This window comes from Carassius gibelio, chromosome A2 (genome assembly GCF_023724105.1).
Source record: "Carassius gibelio isolate Cgi1373 ecotype wild population from Czech Republic chromosome A2, carGib1.2-hapl.c, whole genome shotgun sequence".
Lineage (NCBI taxonomy): Eukaryota > Metazoa > Chordata > Actinopteri > Cypriniformes > Cyprinidae > Carassius > Carassius gibelio.
The window spans coordinates 19,119,654-19,144,470 of record NC_068372.1 but is presented as its reverse complement, the minus strand read 5'-3'; the positions used below and the strand labels follow the sequence as shown (position 1 = coordinate 19,144,470).

The following is a 24,817-nucleotide window of genomic DNA, read 5'->3' as shown; positions in this document are numbered from 1 at the left end:
CCAGCGAAAATATATAGAAAATAAACGAAATCAATCTATATTTAATGAAGGATAAACATCTACTTTGTGGAATGTATTTGTGAATGATTCTTTTCTTAATAGTTACACTGTGTAATAACCCTCACTCTTTCTCTGCTTTCAGTGGGATGGTGTTGGGCCTTTTCCAGACTCTAGTGACCCTCCGAAGGGACTGCAGATGCTGTGGCACCCATCCATCGTAAAACCGTACCTCACTCTACTGTCTGAGTGCTCCAACCCGGACACGCTGGAAGGAGCAGCTGGGGCTCTACAGAACCTGGCAGCAGGTAGCTGGAAGGTAGGCCCCACCTTAAAACCTGTGAGTAGCCCTGCACCCAAAGAGCCACGAACCAAACAAACTGGCTCTGGCACCCATCACCATTATGACTGGCACAAATACACATTCATACTTCAGTTATATCTGTCAAGGTCATGGAGTTCTACAAACAGCAAACAGATTTCTAACACAAACTTGGAGAGCATAGTGTACTTTATATTGAGAACAAAGTCTTTCGAGTGTACACAACCAGTGTAAGATAGCTGATGGGTTCAAACTTACATCTTCAAATGGATACCACGTAGAGAGCTGAATTCTCAGAAGAAGTCTTGAAAGTGTAGATGTTAACTCCGATATTCCGTGTCAAATTGAGCAATTTTGCACTTAAGAATCTTCTGTTGTCTTCATTTTCTGCTCATTGTTTACAGAAATGTGAAACAAACAGCAGTGCAATTATCTAAATTCACATTTCATGCTGTCTTGACATCAAAATCTCCAGTGTCTTTGTTTCTGCTCAGTTGATGTGTTGATCATCATTTTGTGGGACACTTGTGTCCATTTCCTGTGCCTGTAGTGGTCGGTGTACATCCGTGCAGCAGTTCGGAAAGAGAAAGGACTGCCCATTCTGGTGGAGTTGCTGAGAATAGACAATGACCGGGTCGTGTGCGCTGTGGCCACAGCTCTCCGAAACATGGCCCTTGATGTCAGAAACAAGGAGCTCATAGGTAGGTTTGGGACACAGAAGTATGTTCGCCTCAAACTAACATTTTCTCTTTGACTCCAGCAGAGCCGAATGCCGCAGAGGTACGTGTACCCTTAAATTACTTGTATGGCAGAGGCCTTTCAAGATCTGTGAGCGTGTGTATTTGTTATGAGTGTATCAGCGAGGGCATCTGTGTAGCATTTCTCGTCAGGTATTGCAGTGAGGCGAGGTGGCATTGTTTGAAAGGCTGCTCACGACACTAACAGACTATTGATCTTTTTAATAGTTTGTGTATTCTGATGGACCCGCTTGTCTCCATGGCAACAGCTCGCACTCTTTCAGTCTGGTCTTGGCCCTGCGTGAGTTTGAAGGCGCGTGCATTTCTTTTGGAATATAGGGCAAGAGGAGCGGCATAAAACTGTACAAATGTCGAGACGGCAGCGCTCTTGGAATACTGATCCTGCGGGCTCATTTCAGATATAGCTGTTCGGATGTCCTTTATTATTTAAGGAAATCAGTTATGAAGCGGTCAGAGCTGCAAGTGCTCATGGGAACCTTTCTTTCATGTAACTTCAATTCATCACGGTTGAAAGCAGTTGTGTAGCACAGGTCATTGCAGAGAGAATTAGCTGCCTGGTGGGAATGGGTCTTTTCTTGGTCACGTTAAGTGTAATAAAGCTGCTGGGTAGTGATGTGGGTGTATCGGACGCTTTGGCTCTTTCAGTTCTGCAGTTGTTGCAGCCTTGAGCTTCAGCACACTTTTTAAAGAGCTCTGCATGCCGACAAAATCTTCATCTCTGAAAAGGCCTCTGGTTGTCACACCTCCTCTCTGACTTTTCTTTTTGGTTTATCTCGTTCACGCAACCAACAGGCAAGTATGCCATGAGGGATCTGGTCCATCGTCTACCGGGGGGCAACAATAACAACAGTACTGGCACCGGCGGCACCAGCAAGAGCATGTCCGATGACACCATCACAGCGATCTGCTGCGCTCTGCATGAAGTCATCACCAAGAACATGGAGAACACCAAGGCTCTCCGTGATGCAGGCGGCATTGAGAAACTCATCGGCATTGCCCGCAGCAAAGGAGACAAGTAAGTATCTTAGTATTCTGTAACATAATAACAACCAATTAGACTGTGTAGACAAATTCTACCCTGTTAGATCCCATTGAATTAGGCCTATTTAAGTTGAAAGTATTTTTTTTTTTTGTTTTATAACGGAAGAGGACATGCTGAACCCTTCATTCAGTACATCTCTTATTCTTTGTCATTAAGAATTAAAAACTACTTAAGCAATTAAATTCCACTTTAGCAGTTATATTGCAAGACTACATTAGAAAAGCAAGCATTTGCCTTGAATGAAGTCAGATTTCCTTTTAAGAGATATTAGGATGGACGGAAGTCTAGTAGCTCTGTGAGCTAGCATTTGTGAGCTATTGCACTGGATCAGTTATCTTTAAGCGTATTACAAGACAATGTTTATTTTTAGTGGATTTTTTTATTTTTTATTCAAAGGGCTCATATGATGCAATTTCAAGTGTTACAAGCTGTTCGTGAATAAATAAGATCCCTAAAGTTGCATACACTAAAGTCTCAAACCCAAAGAGGTATTCTTTATAAAAGTTAAGACTCATTCACGCCCTCGTAAAATGCCTTGTTTAAACACGCCCCCACATGTCTATGTCACTGTGTGGGAAGATTTGCATAACACTGCCCAAAAATTCATGCAAAGAAAGAAGGCGTAACTTTGATTCTCACTGTAGTATTGTTGCTGTATGGTAACAGCATGGTAAGGGGTGTAACATTTCCGTCACATGCTTGAGGTATTCGACCAATCATAATGCACTGGATAGCTGGCCAATCAGAACGATGACCTTCGTAAAAATCGACATTTTTCAGAAAGGCAGGGCATAGAGGAGAAACAGTAATGTACAGTATGTGGAAATAATGTGTTTTCTTTAAACCTTAAACCACATAAACATTTACACTAAATACACAAAATAATGTACTTTTTAGCACTTTCATATGACCCCTTCAATTTTTTATGGTAAACACTAGTGTTCAAAGGTTAAGGGTCAGTAATAATTATATTATATATTATATTTCTGATTTTCTTTATCAAAGTATCCTGAAAAAAATATATTAAGATTTACTAGAATGATTTCTGAAGGATCATTTGACACTGAAGACTGGGTTTAATGGCTTTTCTATCACATGAATAAATTACAAAATATATTAAAATTGAAAACTGTTATTTAAAATTATTGTAGTATTTCAGAATATTACAGTTTACTGTATTTTTTATAAAATAAATGCAGCCATGGTGAGCATAAAATACTTGTTTCAGAACAATTTTTGAACAGTAGAGTAGTATAAATAAACCAACTCATCTCCGTAGCATTTGCTATAGATATTATAATATTTATTGTTCCTGTTAGAGCTTATTTTGTTAGAATTTAGAATTTATCACTATTAGAGAAATCTGTGGACAAATTGAGCTGAACTAAAATGAATCTTTACTGAGATATTTATAGTCCACGTCTACCAACACTGTTTATATAGCCAAGAAATTACTTTATATAAAGTTTCTGTATTGGACCACAGGGTTTTATTTAGTTTGCACTCTTGCAAAAAAATTATGAAGCCATCCATTATATTAGCAGCCCCAGAAATGGATTAGAAACCGAACATTCACTTATATTGCTTATATTATATTATTGCAGATAGGGCTATGGGTTATATTCATTTTCTCTTCTATGTTTCCCTACAGACACACACCGAAGGTGGTGAAAGCAGCGTCTCAGGTTCTCAACAGCATGTGGCAGTACAGAGATTTGCGAAGCCTCTATAAAAAGGTAATAAACTGAGAAGACCACACTATTCTCACATCTATAGCATTTGCACCTATATAGTTTGAAATGGGCATCAATGAAGTTAGAGGCTTTTTACTGCCAAGTGGTGCATCTACCAACAGGTGCTTACTGGCCATGCTGACCCTTTAGTTTTTTCAGTTTCAAATGCATGAAAATCTTTCTGTGTCTGTCATATACTTGTTACCAGAAGGTCTTAATGAGTGGAGTTTCAGGATGAACAGATGATCATGCTCCTCTTATTTTTATGACAGGATGGTTATTCTCAGTATCACTTTGTTGGCTCTTCATCGACAATTGAGAGAGACAGACAACGACCTTATTCCTCCTCTCGCACTCCATCTATCTCTCCTGTGCGGACCTCGCCCAATAATCGATCAGGTGAGAGCCGCTGCACTTTCCTCCATTTTGACAACAAGCAATATCATTGACATTTCCTTTGCACTCTATTATCAACATCTTCATCTCCTCAGGAGTAGATTAGGGGAATAAAAAAGTACTTGATCAAAACTATTTCTTTTCAAAATCACGTAGTCAGTGGATTGCATGAACACCTAGTGAACTAATCAGTCTGTATTATAGAACTGTTTCAGATGAGCATCAGGATGGAACAGAACACCAGGGTCTTGAAACACAGTGAACTATTTACTAACCACAATACTCAAAGCACTCAAAAAAGATGTGACATTTGCCAGAGAGTGCACTAATTAAAGCATCTAAAACAAGTTGACCCATTCATCAACTAGTCGCTTGTTGGAGAATTTGCTAACTTGTCATTCATAATGACTAATCCTAAAATAGTACATTAATGGAAGAAAAAAAAAATGCCGTTATGTGATCATAGAGCACAGATGTCAAGATCAGGGTACTTCCTGATATTTGTACATTTCCAACTGATGGCAGCAGGATGGAGAATACAGTACTGTACTGTCAGACAGGGCACCATAATTACACAGTGCTACAGAAGAGATTGTTCTGCTTAATTAACACGCTTCATCAGACAGCAGGCACTGTCTGTTCTCTAGTTTTGTTTCAGACAGTTTATTTTAGTGGATTGTGAGTTTGAATTCATTTTATGTTTGCATTAATAGTGCTACATCATCTCCAGTCTGTAATAAATCTTTATTCAGAATTATCATTATGCTTATTCACATGTAGTCTAGGGGCAACCTGTCCTACATATCATGGAACAAAGAGGGGGCATATTTATTTTACCTTCACCTTGGGAGGGTGTGGTGGGGAACTATCCTAAAAAAGAAATCTCACACCTTTTAATTGTCCAACTTATAATTTCTCTGGAAAATGAAAATAAATAAATTTGCAATTAAGATCGCCTTCAAGGGTAGACAAAGTCATGCTGAAAAGAGCAAAAACACAGAATCCGTCCTCAACAGCTGATTCATTAACTTCCAGATAATCAAATGATGACACTTAAGTATCTCTTTCTGGTATAATGAAATGCTTTGTTGTAAAATAATATTTTCTTGAACTACTGAGGAAGTTATTGGGTATTTTTTCAACTGTGGGCACTTCACTTGTATATCCCAGGGTTTGAATTAAATTAGATTTTCCTTTTTTTTTAATGTAGGTCACATTAAAACAGTTAACTTCTTTATCATTATTATATTTTGATACTTTTCAGTAGCCTTCTATTTAAAAATGTAATTGTTTTACCCTTGCCCTTGTTCAACTTTAAAACTATATTCAATTCAATTCAAGTTTATTTGTATAGCGCTTTTTACAAAACAAATCGTTACAAAGCAACTTTACACAAAATTATGTTTCTACAATATTTAGTAGTACCTAGTAGTTTGTGCACAAAAAAAAAAAAAAAAATAATAATAATAATACAAGACGTAGTCAACTAGACGATGAACTATCAATATTATCAATTAAGTTATTATATGATTCAGTAACACATTTAGCAATAATTGTTAGTTCTGTTTGTTGATTCAGGGTTATATGAAAATTAATGAAATAATAAACAAAGAATGAAATTATTAAAAGGCTTTTTTTAAACTAGGTGAAAAAGTATTTTGTGTTGTCAAATATCCTCTCCAACAAATGTTTATATTTAAAGTTTAAAACATAATATGAAATCATTTATTTAAACTTTGATTTATGTTTTTAGTTTCAATGTGCATGAACTATGCAGTAATCTGTTCATATAATATTTAGTTAATCACCTTTATAAAGGGTTTTGTTAAGTGATACTATTCTAATAATATCTACTTTTTTATCTATCTATTAATACTTGGATCTCACTTCCTGACAGAAATCTTATAGACAGCGTTATTTAAGCCGACCAATGCTTTTCCAAAAAACAAAACTGACAAGAAAAGTGAAATCAATTACTGGTAAGGAACAAGAAAGAAGCCCAGACGAAACCAATCAATTAACCTGACCAATTCCATTTAACAATTAGGAGTAGAGCACTGACACTTGTTTGCCTCAAAAGAAAACAAGAGAATTGCTTCATTACAGTCAATGAGTTTTTGATTTAAAATAAAAGGTCCCTTGATGGAATGAGATCTTATTGCACTTTCAAATGTGCCAAGACAAACAGGCTGTTTTCACCCCCCACTCATTATTGGTTGACTTGCTGTGTTTTTTAGCAAGTGCACCCACCTCCCCCCGAGAAATGATGAGCTTGAAGGAGAGGAAGACCGAATATGAGTCAACTGGAACCAATTCTGGTTACCATGGAAACAAGGGTGAGCACACCTCCAGAAAAGACGCCATGGCAGGTAAGGCCACAGTTCGGAGTCCTACAGCGCAAAGTTAAAGCTTCCACATAACCACCGCCAAATGAGTGACAGAGTCAACAATGATTTCCAGACAAACCATCAAATATACCATAAACGACTAAAAACTCTAAACAACGTGAGAGTTGTAATTAGTAAAAGTAACAGTGTAACAGCTTTATTCCATGGAAAAGTGTCTGATATCTCACCTTTGCATCTTGGTGTGAAGTCTCTTACCTCTGCAAAAGTCATGAACTGTAATTCATACTGTATATCTGTACACCTGTTTCATGTCTAGTCCAAGTACCTACCAGTCCTCTTAGAATCTGTATAATTCACTGTCTCTGCAGCTCAAATCTCCAGTGGGACATCTACACTGTTCAGAGGGGCTTACATGTCTCCCGGTGATGACATCAAGCATAACCAGGTGAGGTCACCACATATCACACAAAGCTGGAATGTGGAGCTTATCTTGAGATTTTCATGTTTCGAAAAAGGGGGAAATGTTTTAGTCTATTTATTATTATTATTATTATTATTTTTGTTGTTTTTGTTATTATATTATGAATAAATTAATGTTAAAATAAAATATATCTGCCTCTAATTATTACATTATTATTATTATTATCTTTTATTTCTTAATATTAATTATAATTATTTTTAATTATTGTATTTTGTCAGTTGTTATACATAAAGGATTTAATGACCTTAAAGTAGGTTACTGGCGTATTTAGAAAGGTATTTAGGCTGTCAATGATTAAAACAATTTTTTAAAATGACAGTTAAGCCAATTAAACTCTTTTTTTTATTCAGTTATGTCCTATGAAAGAAACTAAAATTGTCTGGATGAAACTTAGAAGAAGAGAATAATATATTTGCCATTTATTCATTCTCTGTTTTTCCACACCAACTAGACTTTATATTAAATTAGTTAATTATATTAATCATAATGTGAAACGATCAAGTGTATTACCAGTTAAAATGAACACGTTTCTGTTTTGGTGTGGATGAAGTGCTTAAGTCTTTTTGATGGCGCTGTGGGGTACCTAAGACGAAAAACACTGGTTTAGATGAAGTACTTTTTATATAATATATATTCATTGCCTTTTAACCTTATTAAACGGAAAGTGTTTGATTTGAATTTTAAATTAGATTCTTAGTTGCTGAATTATCGCATTACACATTTTTCACTTCCCAAAGCAGCCCTTACACTCTCGTTGTTTTCGCCAGGTCTCTGCTCAAGGCAACCCTCCAGAGGCCTATCCTCCCTTCCAGACTCCCCCAGGAGCCAACTTCGAGGATCCGTACTACGAGGACCAAACGCTTAAACGCCCCCCACCCGCCACTGACGGCACCATGCACCTGGGACTGAAGTCCACGGGGAACTACGTGGACTTTTATTCAGCATCCCGCCCGTACAGTGAACTCAACTACGAGACGAGCCACTACCCAGCCTCGCCGGACTCTTGGGTGTAGAGGCACAGAGGCAGCTGAAGGCTGGCCTACGGACACCATACACAGAGACCAGCCCAGCATGTGCATGAACACTAGTAGACATCTCACACACGTTAACCTTCAGTTCGGTTCACTGCTCGCACCACAGTGGGCTGCCAGCCAGTGAGCCAGGATAGGAAAGTGCTTGAAGAGAGAGGATTTAGGAAAGACGTTTTACAGAAAGGACCACTTGAACTTTGGCATTTTTCGAAGCAGTGGAGGGGGAATTGACGCGTAAACGGGAAAGCAGAAGATATGTGGCGCAGAGATGGTACAGTTACGTGAAGCACAAGAAAACGGCATTCGACACAAGCTAGATACAAGGAAATAGTTTTCACACGTTTTTTTTACATTTCTTTATGTTAAACCATGCTTTTTATGGAGTGCTTCGTTACACTCTTAGCCTTTATATCTTTTTTTTTTTTTTTTGGTTTCTTTTTATTATTTGCTTGTTTTTGTACCTCCTTTTTAACTTCTTAAGTCTGGTGTAAAGTACTTGTTGTATATAACAGATGTAGATACAAGATGCATTGTGTATATTACGCAAAGACTACCGTGTCCTCCCATGTGGCTCAATATATCGTTTTATTTTCCTGTATTTTAAACGAGAGAGGAACATACACTCATTGAACTCCAGCATCCTGTCTGATGGGTAGGAATTGCAGCAGAAAGCATGTAATTCAGAAGTGTCTTTTGCTCTTATGTGCACCCCCCCACCACTACCATTTTCTATGTGAGAAAACTACTATTAACTGTGAACAGAGCATCACTGCCTGGACAGAGTTTACCACCAATAACAAGAACATTTCCAGGCCTATCTGTCTGATTTTTTTTTTCTCTTTTTTCCCCAACTGTATTGACATGAAGACTGGTCATTCCACAAGCCATCGAGTGATCTGTGCTTAGTTATGTGCCAAATGTGGTAATCCCTGTTCCAAGAGGTGCTGTAGCGCTGCTTTTGAAGATACGTTTACCGACAAGTCAGTGGTTCAATCAACGGCCGTTTGTAAATGCTTTTTTTTTTAAACAATGTGTTTCGACAGCATTCACACTGTAACAAGAAAAGGAGGGACACGGTCTTTGACAGCTACTTCCCCTCCAAAGATGTACAATTAGTTGACGCTGTGTTGTAAAATAGACATTTGCGAAATCTGCTTTTTTTCTTCCAGAAAATCAGTGGTTCTTAAGCTCATCGTAGACAGATCTGTCGATAGAGGATGGATATATATTATATAAATACAAAATATATATATACTTTTTAATGTGCAGATGTGGATGTCACCCAACGCAGAAACATTGAAAGGAAAAAATGCTAGTTAAAAAAAGCATAGGGTTTTTTTTTATGTTCACCTTAATTTCTAATCCAGATGTTGACCTCCTATTGTCATGATGTTGTTGTGTAAAACAGGCGAGACCAGGGTTCATTGAGGGCTGATGTAATGAAGCTTCTAATATTGACTTGAAAAGGTGCTAAAACAATGCTTTAACACCTTTTGGCCTGCATTACTACCTTTTATTAATGCATTTCGAATGTTTCATGACCTTGGTTAAATGGATGCCCCTGAAAAGAATGGCTTTGATTCCTACACAACGAATGCTCTAAAAGGAGAGCTGTGCGTATAGATCCACCTCTTGATATTCTTTTTTCTTCTACTCTGTATTTGCTAATTATCTTAATCTTATCTCAGGTCATCTTATTACAGGAGAAGATGGGTAAACATTCCTCTATTGACTGAACAGAGAGCAAAAAAATGACAATATCCTATCTTTTTTGTGATTTTCAAATCTTAAACATCAAGCCTGTCAGATTTCCAGAAGGTATGAAGCAAGCCCTGGTCTTCCCTTCATGTAATTTTACACTTACAGTAGAGGTAATTGTCAGATGCAAGGATTCAGGATGATCCCCAAATCACGTACAGTACCTTCAGCACCATCGATAGTGAACGTCTGAGAACAAGCAAAATATCTGTGAAAATGTAGACATATCAGACAAATTGTATTGAAGATGTAAGTACAACTCTTTTTTTTCTGTTGCTAGACAAAGTGTTTGAGAGAATTGTGAACCTTTTTAATGCCAGGTTGCAACTGCTATATAAACTAATGGAGAATCACTGGTCTGTGATTTATTTTGTTCCGTGTCCGAGTCATTTCTTTCTTTATTGGGGTTTCCTTTGGATGACATTGGTATGCATTTTACCATCAGATTTGGTTTCAAATATATATCCACATTATACATCCACATTAAAAAAAAAAATTAACACTTTAACATCGCTGATTTTTTCCCCATGTATTTTGTTTTGATCGAGTCAGCTGCATTTATTGTGTTCTAGACATCAGCCCTAACAGATTTCTGTTAGTTTGTGCTGGCCTGAGTTTTCAATTCATTGTATTTTTGATGGAATTCCTAGATAGCTATCAGAGGCCAGGCAGGCAAGCTGCGAGCTCCTGTTAGGGTTTCATCACGACTGTTTTATTACCATTTCCCCACAGAGAGATATTTTGACATTGACAGGCTATGTGTTTCTCACTTTGTCCTGAGAACCAGTCTGCAGTATAAATACGTGTGGCAGGCGCTAAACGACAACCCTTGCCTGCAGCTCTGAAACACCAGGCCCTCCACGTCCCATCTCATCTATTCAATCTCATCAATGTTGTAAGAGAGTATTAATCCATGTTCAGTTTGATGAAAAGAAATGTGGTGATGGTGTGATGTGAATTTTGTTTTTGTTTTGTTTTTATTGCTAAAGTAGGCGCATAAGATATGGACATTGCAAAATGCATTTTGAGAGCGGATATCTGGATTGTGTATTTTGGGAATGTAGGCCTTATCGCAACTGACTAGGTGTAATACTGACCCCTACTGGACTACCCATTTCACTCTGCATTGCTGGTGCAGATGCACCCCTTATTTCAACACGTTCATTTGACGTTCAATCTTTATGATTGATTGTCTAATTTATCCAATGTAGATTTTAAATCTAAAGCTATTTAGACTAGCCTATCTCAGACTTCTAGCCTGTATTTCTATTTTCTTTTCTTTTTTAAGAGTTTAGGTTTAGCAATAGCCTACATTTGAATCGTTTAATTATGACACCTAATTCAACACCCACTTTGAACATGAGCGAACTGCCTGATCAGAGCGTCTTTTGCGCATGCGCGCCACATTTGGTTACGGGTGCTTTTACACTTAGTTCGATTTCCTGGTCCGACTCCGAACCCGAGTTTAAATAAATTGTGAGAGGAATGTTACGCAGTTTGCCGCATTTTCCTGCTCCGTCGTTACTAAGCAAAGAAGTAGACCCCTGTAGGGGTGGAAGAGGGGGGAGTAGACCCCATGGGTGGGAGAGGGGGGAAGTAGACCCCTGTAGGGGTGGGAGTCTGGGAGAACGGGGAGCAGACTAAACTCGCGTTCGGACCAGACAAAGCAACCGCACGTAAAAATCCTATCCACCTTATACCTATGAACCGGATCTCTCGCACATTCACAGAAAACGGCTCTCTTAAAAAAAATAATAATAATAAAATTAAAAAAAGAGAGAGAGAGAAAAGTGTCTGACGAGGCCTTGTGCATTTCAGTTATTTAAGCTGTAAAAACTGCAAACTGGTAATATTTGTAATATATTTACTTTTCATTCATATCTGGTTTGAAGCGCAAATAGGTTACCGCAAATCATAGTTACCTATGATGTGACAGGTAATAATTCTGAAGTCACACTTACAGGAAATATCCTGTGATCAGTGTGAATATCTTAGGATGTCAACAAAACGAGCAACATTTTGTAACACAGACTCAATAATAGGTATACTGAATCAACAACCTTAGTATTAATAAGATAAGAGAATATGTCAAGGCTAAATGTAGTATTTCATATTTAAGAAAGTCCTTCATTGTTATGTTTAATGTTTTTTAATATAAGACTCCCTGTTAAAAATGCAGTCTTTGAGAGTAATATATTAATAATATTTATATAAATTATAATCATTACAACTTAAAATAAATAAATAATAGCCACCGTCCATAGCAGTCTAAAAGAGTATTGAACGTATTGAACCTCACACTGACCACAAGCCTTCACAGTGGAAAACTTCCTTAAAAACACTAAGGCATCAAAAGCCACATCACTTTTTGCTCCCAGTAGGCATTCTCAATCTTTCCAAGCGTTCAGCTTTCTTCCTCTCCTCCTTTAGAGCTTTGTACTTCCATTTAGGGATTTGTATGTGTGGTGAATCTTTTGAAGTTCTGCGCGGCGGACGCTCAGGGATGTATGAAGGAGGAGGTGCTTTCAACAGCAGGACTTTAGGAACCACGATCCCAGGACGGACGCTGCTCCTGCGCATCATGTGAAGCGGCAGCAGGCTGCTTCTCCTCAGAGCCGTGGAAGCAATCGCGACACTGTGCAGTAACTGCGGCTGCAGACTGGCGCGCCGCTCCTGCTTCTTCGGCACCAGCAGGACCCTGGAGTTTTGGAATAGGCGCTTGTAGTTGTTGAGGCGCTCGGGTCCAAGGTTCTTCAGCTCAGCCAGACGCTGTCTACGGAGGATGTCCTGGACAGCAGGGCGACGTTTTCCTACACACGGAGGGCTGCCCGGGCACACGGTGTGGCAGGCGGTGGCTATGAAAGGGCTGGCCAGCGCTGTGGTCATGCGTACCATGTAGTCCATGACGCCTTCATCCAAAGGGTTGGTCTTCAAGCTGATGGTAAACAAGTTACAGACGCACTCTGAGAACTTTCTCCAGCAGGACTTGGGCTGTTTTGAACAAGCCACCAGTTTGCTTAGCATAGGCCACTCCATGTGGTAAGAGTCACAGAACTGTTCGGCACATGGCTGTTCCATCAGTCGGGCCATCAGGTCGGCGGTCTCGTAGCGGCCCGTGAACAAGGCCCATTCAAGTGGAGTCAGCTTACGGCCTAAGTCTCTTGCTTCAATGTCTGCTCCTGCATAAGGAAACATATCAGAAAATAGGTCTTGTGATGGTAAATTATTGCCCACATTGAGGAACAAAATGGGTGATTATTACGTATGCTTGAAATAAAGTAGGTACCTGTATACATTTTTCAGCTTACTGTACCTGTCATCATGAGAGACCGTACGCATTCAGCTCGACCCTGCATAGCTGCTTTCATCATCGCTGTGAAGCCATGGCAGTTCCTGCAGTCAGTGTCAAGCCCGGGAAAATAGTTCAGCAGGTAGTTGGTAATCATACTGTGGCCTATAATTCAGAAGGACATTTGTGCATTTGGCAGACACTTATTCAAAGCAATATTATGAGTTCAAGTATTCCTTGAGAATCAAACCTATGATCTCTGTGCTCCACTGTTTGAGCTTCAGAAATACAGGTGCAATATAAACACCAGTTATAAGCATTTAATCTGCCAAGCTCATGCAAAAGGTACTGCCACGATGGGTCGTGAGGGTGTTTCTATGAAGCTTTTGTAGTGACTTTGTATGGGCATGCTACACTCTAAAAAACGCTGGGTTGTTTTTTCAACCCAACTGCTGGGTTGAGGCCATTGGATAGGACTTTGGGATGTTTTAACCCAAGTTTGGGTTGAAAATAACTGTCTTTTTTAACCCAGCGGGGTGGGTTGAGGACGCGGACGTGAAGGAGAGCACGCACGTCACGTCAAAATCGTACGTCTCCAGTGCGAGCAGCCGCCATTTTCTCAGCGTGATAGAAGCGAGAAGCGAGTGAAAGACTATGTTAAGTAACGTTAAATATTCAAAATGTAAAGTTATCTTTTATTGTTTACCCGGTTGTATGAAAGGCGGAAACAAAGGAGCGTAACGTTAACTTATATGTATATAAAAAAAACGGACGCGGTTTTCGCCTCGGACACGGAGGTCTTAACTGCCTCATGTAACGTTACTGAACGGAGGATGTACTTTTAATATAACGTCTGTGAATGTATTTTATCATATTTACATAAGATTTTACATTATCTGTACTTTTTGAGGCGTTAACAGACGGTTATGGTCACGGTTATGGTCATGTGAATTTGTCTTTTTTTTTCGCGGTTAAACTGAATGTATGTTTGTCTCCTAAAGGAAACGGCATTGTGTAGTAAAGACTAGCATAACTATTTTGAGGCTGTTGAAGTGGTAACTGTTAAAAGTATGTTTTACATGTAATATTTCAGACTTGTCCAGCTCCTGTCTTCATTGTCCTCGCGCTGAGAGTTAAAGACACAGAAGCTGTTTGTGTGAGGAGTCACAGACCTGTGTGAGGATGAGGAGGAGGTGTTCTTCTGAAGAGAGGGACGGACGGTTTAAGGAGAGTAAACTTCAGAATAACATCAAGTTATCTTTATTTTTACTAAGACTAAAATAATGTTGTTGTTTTTTTAGATGTTGCAATCCAGAGACAAGATAACTTCATTCTTTTGAGACTGATGTAAGTTAAATTATTATTACTTTTTTTTTAGAAAATTAATGTTTCTGTTGTGTCCTGCCTGTTAACTTCACATTTTGATGCAAAACAGTGTGATTTTATATATGTATGTATGTATATGTTAATATTTTATTGAAACCATTGATGCCCCTCTTTGCAGAACTCAAACTAACTGGAGTTAAGGACACACAAGTCTGCTTGTGTGAGGAGGAGGTTTTCTCAGCTTCTTCTGAAGAGAGGGAAAGATCGTTTAAGGCAAGTAAATTTCATAATTTCATGTTATCAGTTGCTGTTTTTTTACTAAGAGTAAAATAATGTTTTTTGTTTTTGTAGATGTTAAAAGCAAGAGACATGGGAGAGCATCATTCATTTGAGATTTTATGTAAGTTATTTTTAGAAAATAAATTTTTCTGTTGTCTCCTGCCAGTTTACTTCACATTTTGATGCAACAACAGTGTGATTACGTGCTCATTTAATTAACACCATTGATGTGGTTTTCATTGCAGAAATCAAACCAACTTTGGAGTTGTCTGATTTGGAGAGTCATTATTCTTGGTCTTCGCTCTTAGAGGTAAAGTTCACACAAAAAAATCATTTACTTGCCCTCAAGTCATTCCAAACCTATAAGACTTTTTGTCTGTCTTTACAACATAAATTAATATATTTTTAGTTTTCTCATAATATTTGTTAATCCATTTGTAGTTTATATAATCAGTATTTTCAAGCTTCATAAATATAGAGTTATTGTAGAAGTAAATTCCGATATTTATATATGAATAAATCTTAAATTATATGATAGCAAACATGTATATTCAAAATAAAATACTGGTCTCCCAGACCAGCAATGGAGGACACAAAAAGAGAATATTAAATATATTCATACGTTTTCCAAAAAAATTAGCAGATTTTGTATGAGTCTGGAAAAACATGGGGAGAGTAAATTATAAACATTTTAATTATTTGGTGAACTAACGGTTTGAAGAGCAGCCCTCCATGTACGTGAATTTTGTGAGGTATGTGAATGTCATGTCTGTTTTAATGTTTCAGTAAAGAAGCTTTCTGAAAGCAATATTTATTCAAACAATATCGCATGTCCTCACACTAGTGCTGCCATTATAACCTCCTGGAGCGCTGTGGTGGACTGAGACATTAAACAACCGCACAAAGTGTTGAAACTTTAAAACCGATTATTTACCTATCCTTACGGATGTGAATACACCTCTACCTGAAAATGGATAGTTTAATTAAATGTTTAATTTTTTCAAATGTGTTTCTCTTAGGCCACTGATGAAGAGCAGGCGGTGACTGGGATGAATGCTGGTCAGAGAGGAGAATCTTCTTTCCCCTAAACTGATGCAGCGGTGGTTTTAAAGGAGGACGCTGCCCTGGATGATGTAGAAGATGTCACATGCTGTGCTGATGGGGCTTCTTCATGACTACATCAGTTATGCTAAAGAGATCATGAAAATTGACTGTGATGCATGATCTGTATTCATGGACTATGAAACAAACTGTAAGTGTATAATTTGTTAAAAAAAAAAAAAGTTAAGTGCTTTTTCTGTGTTGTTTAGTAGAAGAGTTTACACTCTGTCATTCATACACCTGCTCACATTCTTTCACACACACACACACACACACACACACACACACACACACACACACACACACACACACACACACGTCTGTTAAATGTTATAATATCAAAGTTAATGTTATGATTTATTTGTGTACTGTCATGCCAGAATAGTTGGAAAAAAACCTAACTAATTGTAAATTTATTGTATGTGTTTTCGTATATTTTTATACAATATATACAATTGAACAAAGTCCAATTTGATCTTAAGTTATATTCATCAAATGTTCAATGCTTTGTTTATGAACTCTGTAGCTGTTAATGCCATCTTTTTCTGCATTTCTTCTAACATGTTACTTTTTGACTTTTCTCTTGTTTTTAATAAATATTTTCCTTTTGGTAATTATTATTTGTGTGTAAAAGTGATATTTAAAATGAACAACATTTGTAGGTTTAATGCCTAACTCAATTTGGGTTAATTTTAACGTAGAAATGCATTGTTTCCCCACATGGCTGCACTCTGCGAGTTTATTTTCTGCCAGCAGGAGACGCTAAGAGCGGGAGAGGTAGGTTTCTCCGGTAACGGCTGCAGAGCGGTGCTGAGCTCACAAACGCTGCCTTATCAAGCACATGCGAAATGATATCGAACATTTTCTTAATACAGTAGTTTTCCTTCTGAAATACAGTGATAAAAAAACACCCGCTCTGTTTTTTTAAACCCTGCAATATAGTCATTTTAAACCATAAAAAAGGCAACCCAGCAGGCTGGGTTAAATATGATAACCCAACTGGTTGGGTTAAAACAACCCAGCGCTGGGTTCGTCCCTTTTTGACCCAGCGCTGGGTTGTCAAAATAACCCAAATTGGGTTGTTTTCAACCCAGCAGTTTTAGAGTGTAGGTTGTTTTAGGTGGTTGTTTATGATGATCTAGTCCCTATATATGGTCCTTCATTCATTTGGTGTACAGAGGATTTTTTGTTCTCTTTTAAGTGTTCCATGAGGAGGAAAAACACACATCTGGTCCTTTGAAAAGTAATCGCACATCTCTCCTGAACAGTCATGATTTGATGTGTGATTCTGTAACAAACACTGCTGAAGTTTAATACTTAAGTTTCGGGGTATGTTCAAATCTTTCAAACTGGCATGAAATGAAATTTGTTTTTCTTTTCTTTTTATACCTCGTCATTTTTAATCAGAATGATCATCCAATCATTAAGTCACTTTCTTACAATTTACTGTAAACTTACATTCAGATCTGCCTCCTGCCTGAACCAAGACGTCGTCCTAATTTATTTTCCTTAGGGATATATGCCCCAATAGTGAAGAAAATATTTGTTGGTACTTCTGTTTCATCATGACTAAGCCTAAGTATGATACATATATTGGCTCTTGTTTCGTAGAACAGCCAAATGATGTCCCAGGGGGATCTACCGGGAGTTGCTGATTGTAATTTTATTGCCTTGGATAGCTGAATTGCACCACTTCCCTTACCTGCTTGTGCAGCAGTCATGAGAGCCGTATTCCCTTCTTTATCTTGCCAGTTCACATCCACATATGGACACTGAGAAAGTGCAATGACCACATCCACGTAGCCCTGGTAACACGCCACTATCAGACCCGTCTGTTGAGCAGTGGAGAGGAAAAATGAGTCATCGAAAGTCATTTTCCTGGATGTCCATCATTACTGCTGAAGAAAGTGTTTAACGTGCAAACTGCAGAGGCATTAAAGTGGTTGAACCCTACTATGTAACCATTCATTTAAGGGTAGGGATTGTTGGAGGGTGAGTTTCCACATCCATCTCTGGAGGGACTCTGAGGGTAGGAGAGACCTGGGCTGAGTGGCCTTATTTATGACTGTCACGATGTTTCTATGGGTTTTACAGGTGAAGTGAGACATTCTAAAATACATCTAAATACATCTAAAATCCAAATAAAATAAAAATGAACAAATTGTCCATTTATACTAAGTGCAAATAACACTTTGCAAATATGCTAAGGGTTACCCTATGCATACTTCCGTATTTTATAGGCTAGTGTGCAAAAAGCATAGTGTATGCAACAGTGCCTCCCCATGTTTTCAGGGAGCTTGCTTGTGGAAATATCTTTGGTAACACTTTAGTTTAGGGACAGATTCTCACTATTAACTAGTTGCTTATTAGCATGCCTATTACTAGCATATTGGTTGGTGACTGAGTCAGTTTCACCATTGGCAGTGCTTTATTGGAGTGGGCAGGCACTACAGAGCTCATTTGCTCTTTAATTTCTCTTACTGGTCGAGGTTTCTGGGCGAAATAATGGAGTATGAACTCCTCTCATTTTCCATTGGTTGGACATGTGATGAAAACCCCACCTTTAAACTCATGCCATTGGTTAAACCAGTGTACATTTGTGTGTCACTCAAACCAACAATGATTTGAAATGGCCACAGTGTTTACATGTTTGAGCGAAATGCAGTTAATGACTTATAGTTTTATTAATTTATTTTTATTTTTTTGCATAATAAGTATTAAGAAAGTATTTCAACATTAACTCTTAATAAGTTACTGTATCTAAATACAGTAAAATGAAAGATAAAATATTATTTGAACCATCTAACAATCAAGTATAACAAACTATACATCTGTACAGTCATAGACAAATGCAGTGTAAACACAGAGAGGCCCGCTCTTCGAGTGTACTGTAAAAGGCACAGATGAGTGAAGGTTATGAGGGAATTAAAACAAATGTAAGAGGTCAAAGGCGTTACTTGAATAGTACAGAGCAGTTCCGTTTTCTTTTGCGTCTCCAGATTGTGAGCACTACAGGCAGATGGTAAGCCCCATAAAGACTATTAGCTAAGATTTAGTATGGAGTTCCCTCTGAGCTCAGAGCGCCTGTCTGCTGCCTTTATGGTTCTTAACTCCAGAATATCAAGAAACTGAATATGATTATTGCTATAATGCAATCACAGTGCAGACAATTTAGGACGCGTTGTCTGTCTTCTCTTAGTCACATAGGCTCCCTTGCGAATATTAATGTTTTTTTATTTTATTTATTATATATTTTAAATATATAAAGGTTATTACAGGCCAATAGCCAGTGCAATATGAGATGTAGCAATTTCTACTTAGTAGTAGATCCTAATGACACTTCATAGGGATTGTATCAGGTTACACAACACAGTCTCACAGGGAAGCGAAATGTCATGCTGTCGTAAGATGATTGTAAAGGAAAGCCTCTCTAACCATCTAAAGCTCCCCCCTCCGGGGATCAACAGGAGTTCAGCAGTGAAGATGAATACAAACTTCAAGGTGAAATCTAAAACTTTAAGCTATCGGATGTGCATCCCCACAGACAGCGGGATTCCTGAACCAGAAACGTTTTTTAATTATCAGTGCTGCGCAACAGTTTGATCGTTCCTCAGAAAGGATCGTTAAATATTAGTTCTTAATGGTGCTGTTTAACTGTGATGCACATATAATTTCACTCATGCTAAATGGCAGAAGAATAAGATTTGTATTAAACAAATGATGAGGGCTTGTGTTAGTTAGGAGACATTTACATGCAAATGGGTCGTAGAGTCATAAAGAAAGACTACATGGCTTTAACTGCCACAGAGCATTTTCTGTCTTGGTGTGAGTAACCATTTGTTGGTGTGTGCGTGTGTTGTTTCTGTTTGCATTCAGAACAGTTTTTAAACTGCACCATCTGAGTTAAGTGTGAGTCATAGACCGACTGTACAGTCTTAGATAGAGTGTTATTTAACATTGATGAATAGTTAAATAATATGTCTATTAACAAATTCAATGCTTGTACCATGCACCAAAGCTTTCTCGATACCAACATGGTCTCAGTAAATGCAGAGGCACAAAGGACTGGGGCAATACGTGATGCTTCATTTATTATAGCTCTATTTTCAGCAAGACGGACACGTTTAGCAGAAGTCAATGCAATTTGAGTTCAAATGATTCATTGGGGAAGGAAGTCATCTCAATTCTCACATATAATTTAGCATGACAATGGGTGGCGGATTCAAATTTAGCTTTTTATGGCCTGCAGCCAGACTCCTTTGAGTGGAATTATGCTTACATTATAAGTTCTGCGCTTCATGGACAAATTAGGGTTTCTCCCCTCATATGACATGCAGAAAAAAATATCCCTGTCTAGGCAGAGCCCTGCAGCATTTTGACATCTTCGAGAGCCTTTTAAAAGCTTAGGCATGATTACGATCTGATTGGGCTGCATCTCAGACTGCAATCTGTTACAGGGCTTAGCTGGCTGACCCATAAGATGTCAGCTGGAGATCACAGTGTCACAACACAACTGGACGTCAAGTCAAGACAAATATTTGACTTAGAAATGTCTTGACTCTATTGTGTGTGTGTATATTTATAATTCAGCCAGAGTAGGTCAGTGTTATTTTAGCTGTATATTTTATAGCATTTATTAATACTTTCAATTAGCTTTTATTTTTATGGTTTCAAGTTTTCTTTTTCACTTTAGTTTTGTGCTTTTTTTATTCTAATTAGCTTATATTGATTTTAGTTTAAATTGTATTAATTTTACTTATTTCATTCATTTCCAAACCCCAACAAGTGATTATCTAATCAAATTTTAACTTTATTTCAATGAACAAAAACAATTTTAATAGTTTTGGTTTTAGTTAATAACATTAACCGTGACTGTGCTTTCAGTATCATATTTATGTACGCATGAAAGTGTCTCAGCATCTCAGCCTCACTTCAGCTCAATGTCGGTATTTATGGAGGATGGAGACAGCCAGTGCATGAGCTCATTCCCTGAGGAGCCCTGTGTGGATCATGCATGCTTAAAGACTCTTTGATATGATAATAGCCTTGCATAAACATGACACTGTTATCACCCACATTATCATAATTGTAAGCTTCTCAGAGCTAAGCGGAGTGAAAGGCCTTTTGCCAATCAAGAATGGTACTCTTTAAACATAAGGTTTGATTGAATGGATTCTGGAAATAAATGTTTGTTGTTCCAATATTCAGAAAAATCAAAGCAATCGTAATGATAGATCTTCCAGCATGAGTACATTCGTGCAGTTGAATTCTTATGACTGATAATATTTCAACCACCTGTGATAGTACACCAAAGACCAACATATTTATTTATTTTTCCTTTTAAGACCACTTAAATATATTCAGAGCCGTCTTTGAACCGAATGAGAGCTTTAAAATTCGGAGAAAACTTGTTTTGATCCTGTCTTCTGTACTCTTGCAAATAATTAAAGATCAATACAATATTTAAAGCTTAAATGTTATTTTGTATATCTCAGCCTAATATGCAGAGAACTTTAAGTAAACAATTTGTAGCTGTAGAGTTTGAATTCTTACATTGAGCATCTAAACAGCACTGATTCGACCAATGGCGTGTGTTTGGGGGCGGAACTCTGTATTTGTCTGTCTAATGGCAGGGTTTGGGAAACCTGTTTGAAAACAGTCATTTTTACATTTCAGTTCGGTGGCACTGAAAATACACATTTCACAACTGTAGCAAAACTTACTCTGTTATTTCTGTCCACCTCTCGTACTTCCTCCTCCGTCACACCTTGTCTTATCATGATTTTGACAATGATGGCGTTGTTAGTGCAGCATGCTTTGAAGAAGCTGATTGGCTCGGGGCTCTCAGGATTCTGACATTTTTCAAAGTTGAGCGAATCATCAGGTGGGTAGAAGGAATCGTCTGACACAATGCTCTTGGTATCTGGTAGTTCTGAGAAATCCAACTCCTCGAATTCTTGGTAGATGTCATCGTCATCATCATCATCATAACGATGGTGGTCTTCATCATCTGCATAATAACAGTCCTCTGTTGGTACCATAAAAGAGGAGCTTTGTATTGAGGACTCTTCATTGTTCCAGCCTCTCGCTCGGTTTTGGCCGGTGTGGTGTTGATGATCTTTGACCAGAAGTACACCTCCTGCAGTACCATTCTCAGTCATTAGCACCATTTAACTATCCAACAGGTGGAACACAAAACCAAAAACCACGTCGGATCAAGAATGAGATTGTCACATAATAACCGGTAATCCTAAACACCAGTTCTTGATGGAATGAAGAGAAGAAAGCCACTGAAACCAGAAATCAAAAATCTTTTAGATACATATTTTCCATATCATATCCTCTGCTCTTCAAGAACTGGTTTTAGTCAAGTCAAGCCTTAGTTTCTGATTATCACATACATACCCGAACCTTGTTTTGTTTTTTAACCTTAACTATCCCATTTTTTCTTCACTTGACTTGCTCTGTGATCCAATCGTTCTCTTGTTGGAGAATTCACCAATAGTTCAAAGTGAGGATGAAAATGCTGTGACTGGCATGGCCACTGTTTTGAGAGAAGCCTCCTAATCCCCTTAGTCTCTCTCTCTCTCTCTTTCTCTCCCTGTCTATTCTTCCCTCCCCTTTCAGAGTAACATGTGCTGAACAGTAATCTCACTGTCCGAAGAATAAATGTAGTATATTTCCCAATTCATGGAACACAAATTTACTTCCAAGGATCAGCATAACAGTGCTCAACACAGCTGATGCTTGTTTATCCACTGATGACTTTTGTATTCAAGTTGTACTGTTGTGCACCATTATTACTCGTATTGTTCTATTTTTAGCCGACTTTGATACTCACATGCACATCTACAGTGACTTTCCACACTTTGATAGCCTGTATTTGACCGTGATCTACTGCTGGCTCCACGAGCCACTGGATTAGTGGAAGGTTAATTGGATGCAGCAGAAATAACTTGCTGCTGTGGATAAGCTGTTCTCTCATTTGCATTCTTAAAAAACAACAGCAAACATACCTACACATAATGTCACTTTCAGTGTTATTGGCCACACTAAGCCTGATGATACACAGGGCAACTAAACAAAAATAAAGAAAGAAAGAAAATATGTACAAGTCTCTTTGTTGGATCATAGACACAACAACAAAAGGTACTTTAACACAAGCTTCTATTGCTTGTTCCCTTAACACCAAACAACCCGACCCTAATCCACAGCAAGTGATCAGCCACATGTACAACACTGGCAGCCATTTTATAGTATAGGCCACACCCCAGGAAGTTTACTTCCTTACACATGCACTTTTGGTCCTATTAGGCATTTAAAACAGCATCTATTCAAAATACAAACTCCAAAAATTACAATATAGAAATACAACGTATGAATGAACAAATATAACCCTTGTTTTACAGGTCCATTGAAACGCCCCCGAAGTGACGTCATACCCAACATGGTTTTTCCCAATCAGACGGTGTCCACCATGTTTAAATAGTTAGGTTTAAAACAATTCAGGTTTGGCCACTGTTATATTACAATGAGGTAAGTTATATTAATTATATTGTGTGACTTAATCTTAAATAAAGACTTTTTTATATTGTGGGGTTTTTTTATAATGAAAATGAATGAAGAAAATACACATCGTACCTCACATCTCTTAAAACGCATAATACACAATACATTTGAACAATCACAGGCATTATACAGGTCCGTGTATACATGATGTCAGTGCCGGCTAACAGACCATGTTAATTATGCGTGCAGTGTATGTGTGTGTGCTAGATGTGGTGTACATGCATACTGTCCATTTATGATCATTGTCAATATGAAAGTGCCCAAGCAACATTGCTCAAAAAATCATCAGCCTAAAACTGAACTAGAATCCATAGATTATATGACTTTGAGATGATGTGTAAAATTATGTTCTGTCCCTCAGAAACAGCACACCCTACAGGCTGGTTTTGGTAAATTATCCAAGAAAAATGATCCACTGGCTTAACTTGCCCATGGCCACTTTAATGTCTTCACAAAAGATCTCACATTTTCTAGAGAATATGAGTTAAACCATTGAGAAACACGGAAATAATTTACATTTCAAATAAAAATATGAACATAAAACATTAATTCCGGTTATTTTAGTATTATTTATATATGATAATAGTATTTATTAATATTTTGAAAGTTTTTATTTTAATTTTAGAATGCTTAAGTAATTTTTATTCTTTTGTCATTTTTATTCATTTGTTAAATTTCGATTATTTATATTTGTTTGTTTTAGTCTTAGTAATTTTAGTACTTAAATATTTAATTGAAGCTAGTTGCCAAGGCATCATTTCTAATTATCATAAGTTCTTCATCAAATTTTTTAATTTTATTTTAATTAATGAAAATCATTTTACTTGATATAGTTAACAGTAACAACTCTTATTCATAAGACCTATACAACTTAATATTGTGGCATTCTAAAGGCAGGTCATTGTGTAGCTCAGACATGATACATCTGTTACATAACTGTACACTGTGAGAGATTATGTGACTAACACACAATAAACATTAAAGCTGAAGATGGTCACTCAATGCTTGTGACTGTGACTAAGGTGACTGAAACCCTGCAACAGGAGGTTGACCAAATGAACCTTTCAGCAACCACAAAACAAACTGGTCATTCCAAACCTGTGATTTCTCGAAAATTGCAGGTTTACAATGACACTAATTCATTCAAGTCCCCCCAAAAGGCTGGTCTAATGCACAAGCAGACAGGATAATGCAGAGACTCTCAGTGGGGAATTGGTTCAACACTGCAGCTGGAAATACTTGCTAGTTCAGTGCTGAACAGTGTATGGAACTGTCTCGGCACGTTTAGGAGAAGTCAGACTGAAATCACACTCTGCAGTGACAAAGCCTCTCATTAGTTTTATATATATATATATATATATGCGAAACATTATGTTCAGCATCAAAC

At 37.8% G+C, this 24,817-nt stretch overlaps 2 protein-coding genes and 1 long non-coding RNA gene across 10 annotated transcripts in view; 2 read left to right on the top strand and 1 right to left on the bottom strand.

The window, feature by feature from the left end:
• Positions 1–10,219, top strand: part of LOC128029868 (catenin delta-2-like) — a 54,787-nt gene extending 44,568 nt beyond the window's left edge. For 4 of the 6 annotated variants that reach the window (XM_052617424.1, XM_052617421.1, XM_052617419.1 and 1 more), the window contains 8 exons: positions 143–337; positions 870–1,020; positions 1,870–2,092; positions 3,771–3,855; positions 4,125–4,251; positions 6,486–6,617; positions 6,965–7,041; positions 7,845–10,219. In XM_052617424.1, coding sequence (XP_052473384.1) covers positions 143–337; positions 870–1,020; positions 1,870–2,092; positions 3,771–3,855; positions 4,125–4,251; positions 6,486–6,617; positions 6,965–7,041; positions 7,845–8,090 — 1,236 coding nt within the window. In that variant the 3' untranslated portion in view covers positions 8,091–10,219. The remainder of the gene's footprint in view (positions 1–142; positions 338–869; positions 1,021–1,869; positions 2,093–3,770; positions 3,856–4,124; positions 4,252–6,485; positions 6,618–6,964; positions 7,042–7,844) is intronic. The other 2 variants (XM_052617422.1, XM_052617420.1) reach the window with 1 other exon arrangement.
• Positions 10,220–11,713: 1,494 nt separating this feature from the next.
• Positions 11,714–23,956, bottom strand: LOC128029950 (ankyrin repeat domain-containing protein 33B-like). 3 transcript variants are annotated; one of them, XM_052617429.1, is made up of 5 exons: positions 22,703–23,956; positions 21,585–22,151; positions 17,564–17,693; positions 13,180–13,320; positions 11,714–13,045 (listed from the first exon to the last, which is right to left on the bottom strand). In XM_052617429.1, exons 2-5 carry the CDS (start codon positions 22,029–22,031, stop codon positions 12,228–12,230), a joined length of 1,536 nt encoding a protein of 511 aa, XP_052473389.1. In that variant the 5' UTR covers positions 22,032–22,151; positions 22,703–23,956; the 3' UTR covers positions 11,714–12,227. The 3 variants fall into 3 exon arrangements, with proteins under 3 accessions (XP_052473389.1, XP_052473388.1, XP_052473387.1); XM_052617428.1 differs by lacking the exon at positions 22,703–23,956 and adding an exon at positions 22,267–22,667; XM_052617427.1 differs by lacking the exon at positions 22,703–23,956 and having other exon boundaries at positions 21,585–22,667.
• On the top strand, positions 14,831–16,437 carry LOC128029984 (uncharacterized). Its single transcript, XR_008187766.1, has 3 exons — positions 14,831–14,881; positions 15,006–15,070; positions 15,780–16,437. It is a non-coding gene; the product is annotated as an uncharacterized LOC128029984 (long non-coding RNA).
• Positions 23,957–24,817: the final 861 nt, after the last annotated feature.

Excerpts from the sequence above, each read along its gene's own strand:
- LOC128029950 (XM_052617429.1), bottom strand. The coding sequence starts at position 22,031 with ATGGTGCTAATGACTGAGAATGGTACTGCAGGAGGTGTACTTCTGGTC. Across the intron at positions 17,694-21,584 it reads AGGTGGACAGAAATAACAGA|ACGGGTCTGATAGTGGCGTG; the intron begins GTAAGTTTTGCT and ends ACTGCTCAACAG. Across the intron at positions 13,321-17,563 it reads CATGACTGCTGCACAAGCAG|GCCACAGTATGATTACCAAC; the intron begins GTAAGGGAAGTG and ends TCTGAATTATAG.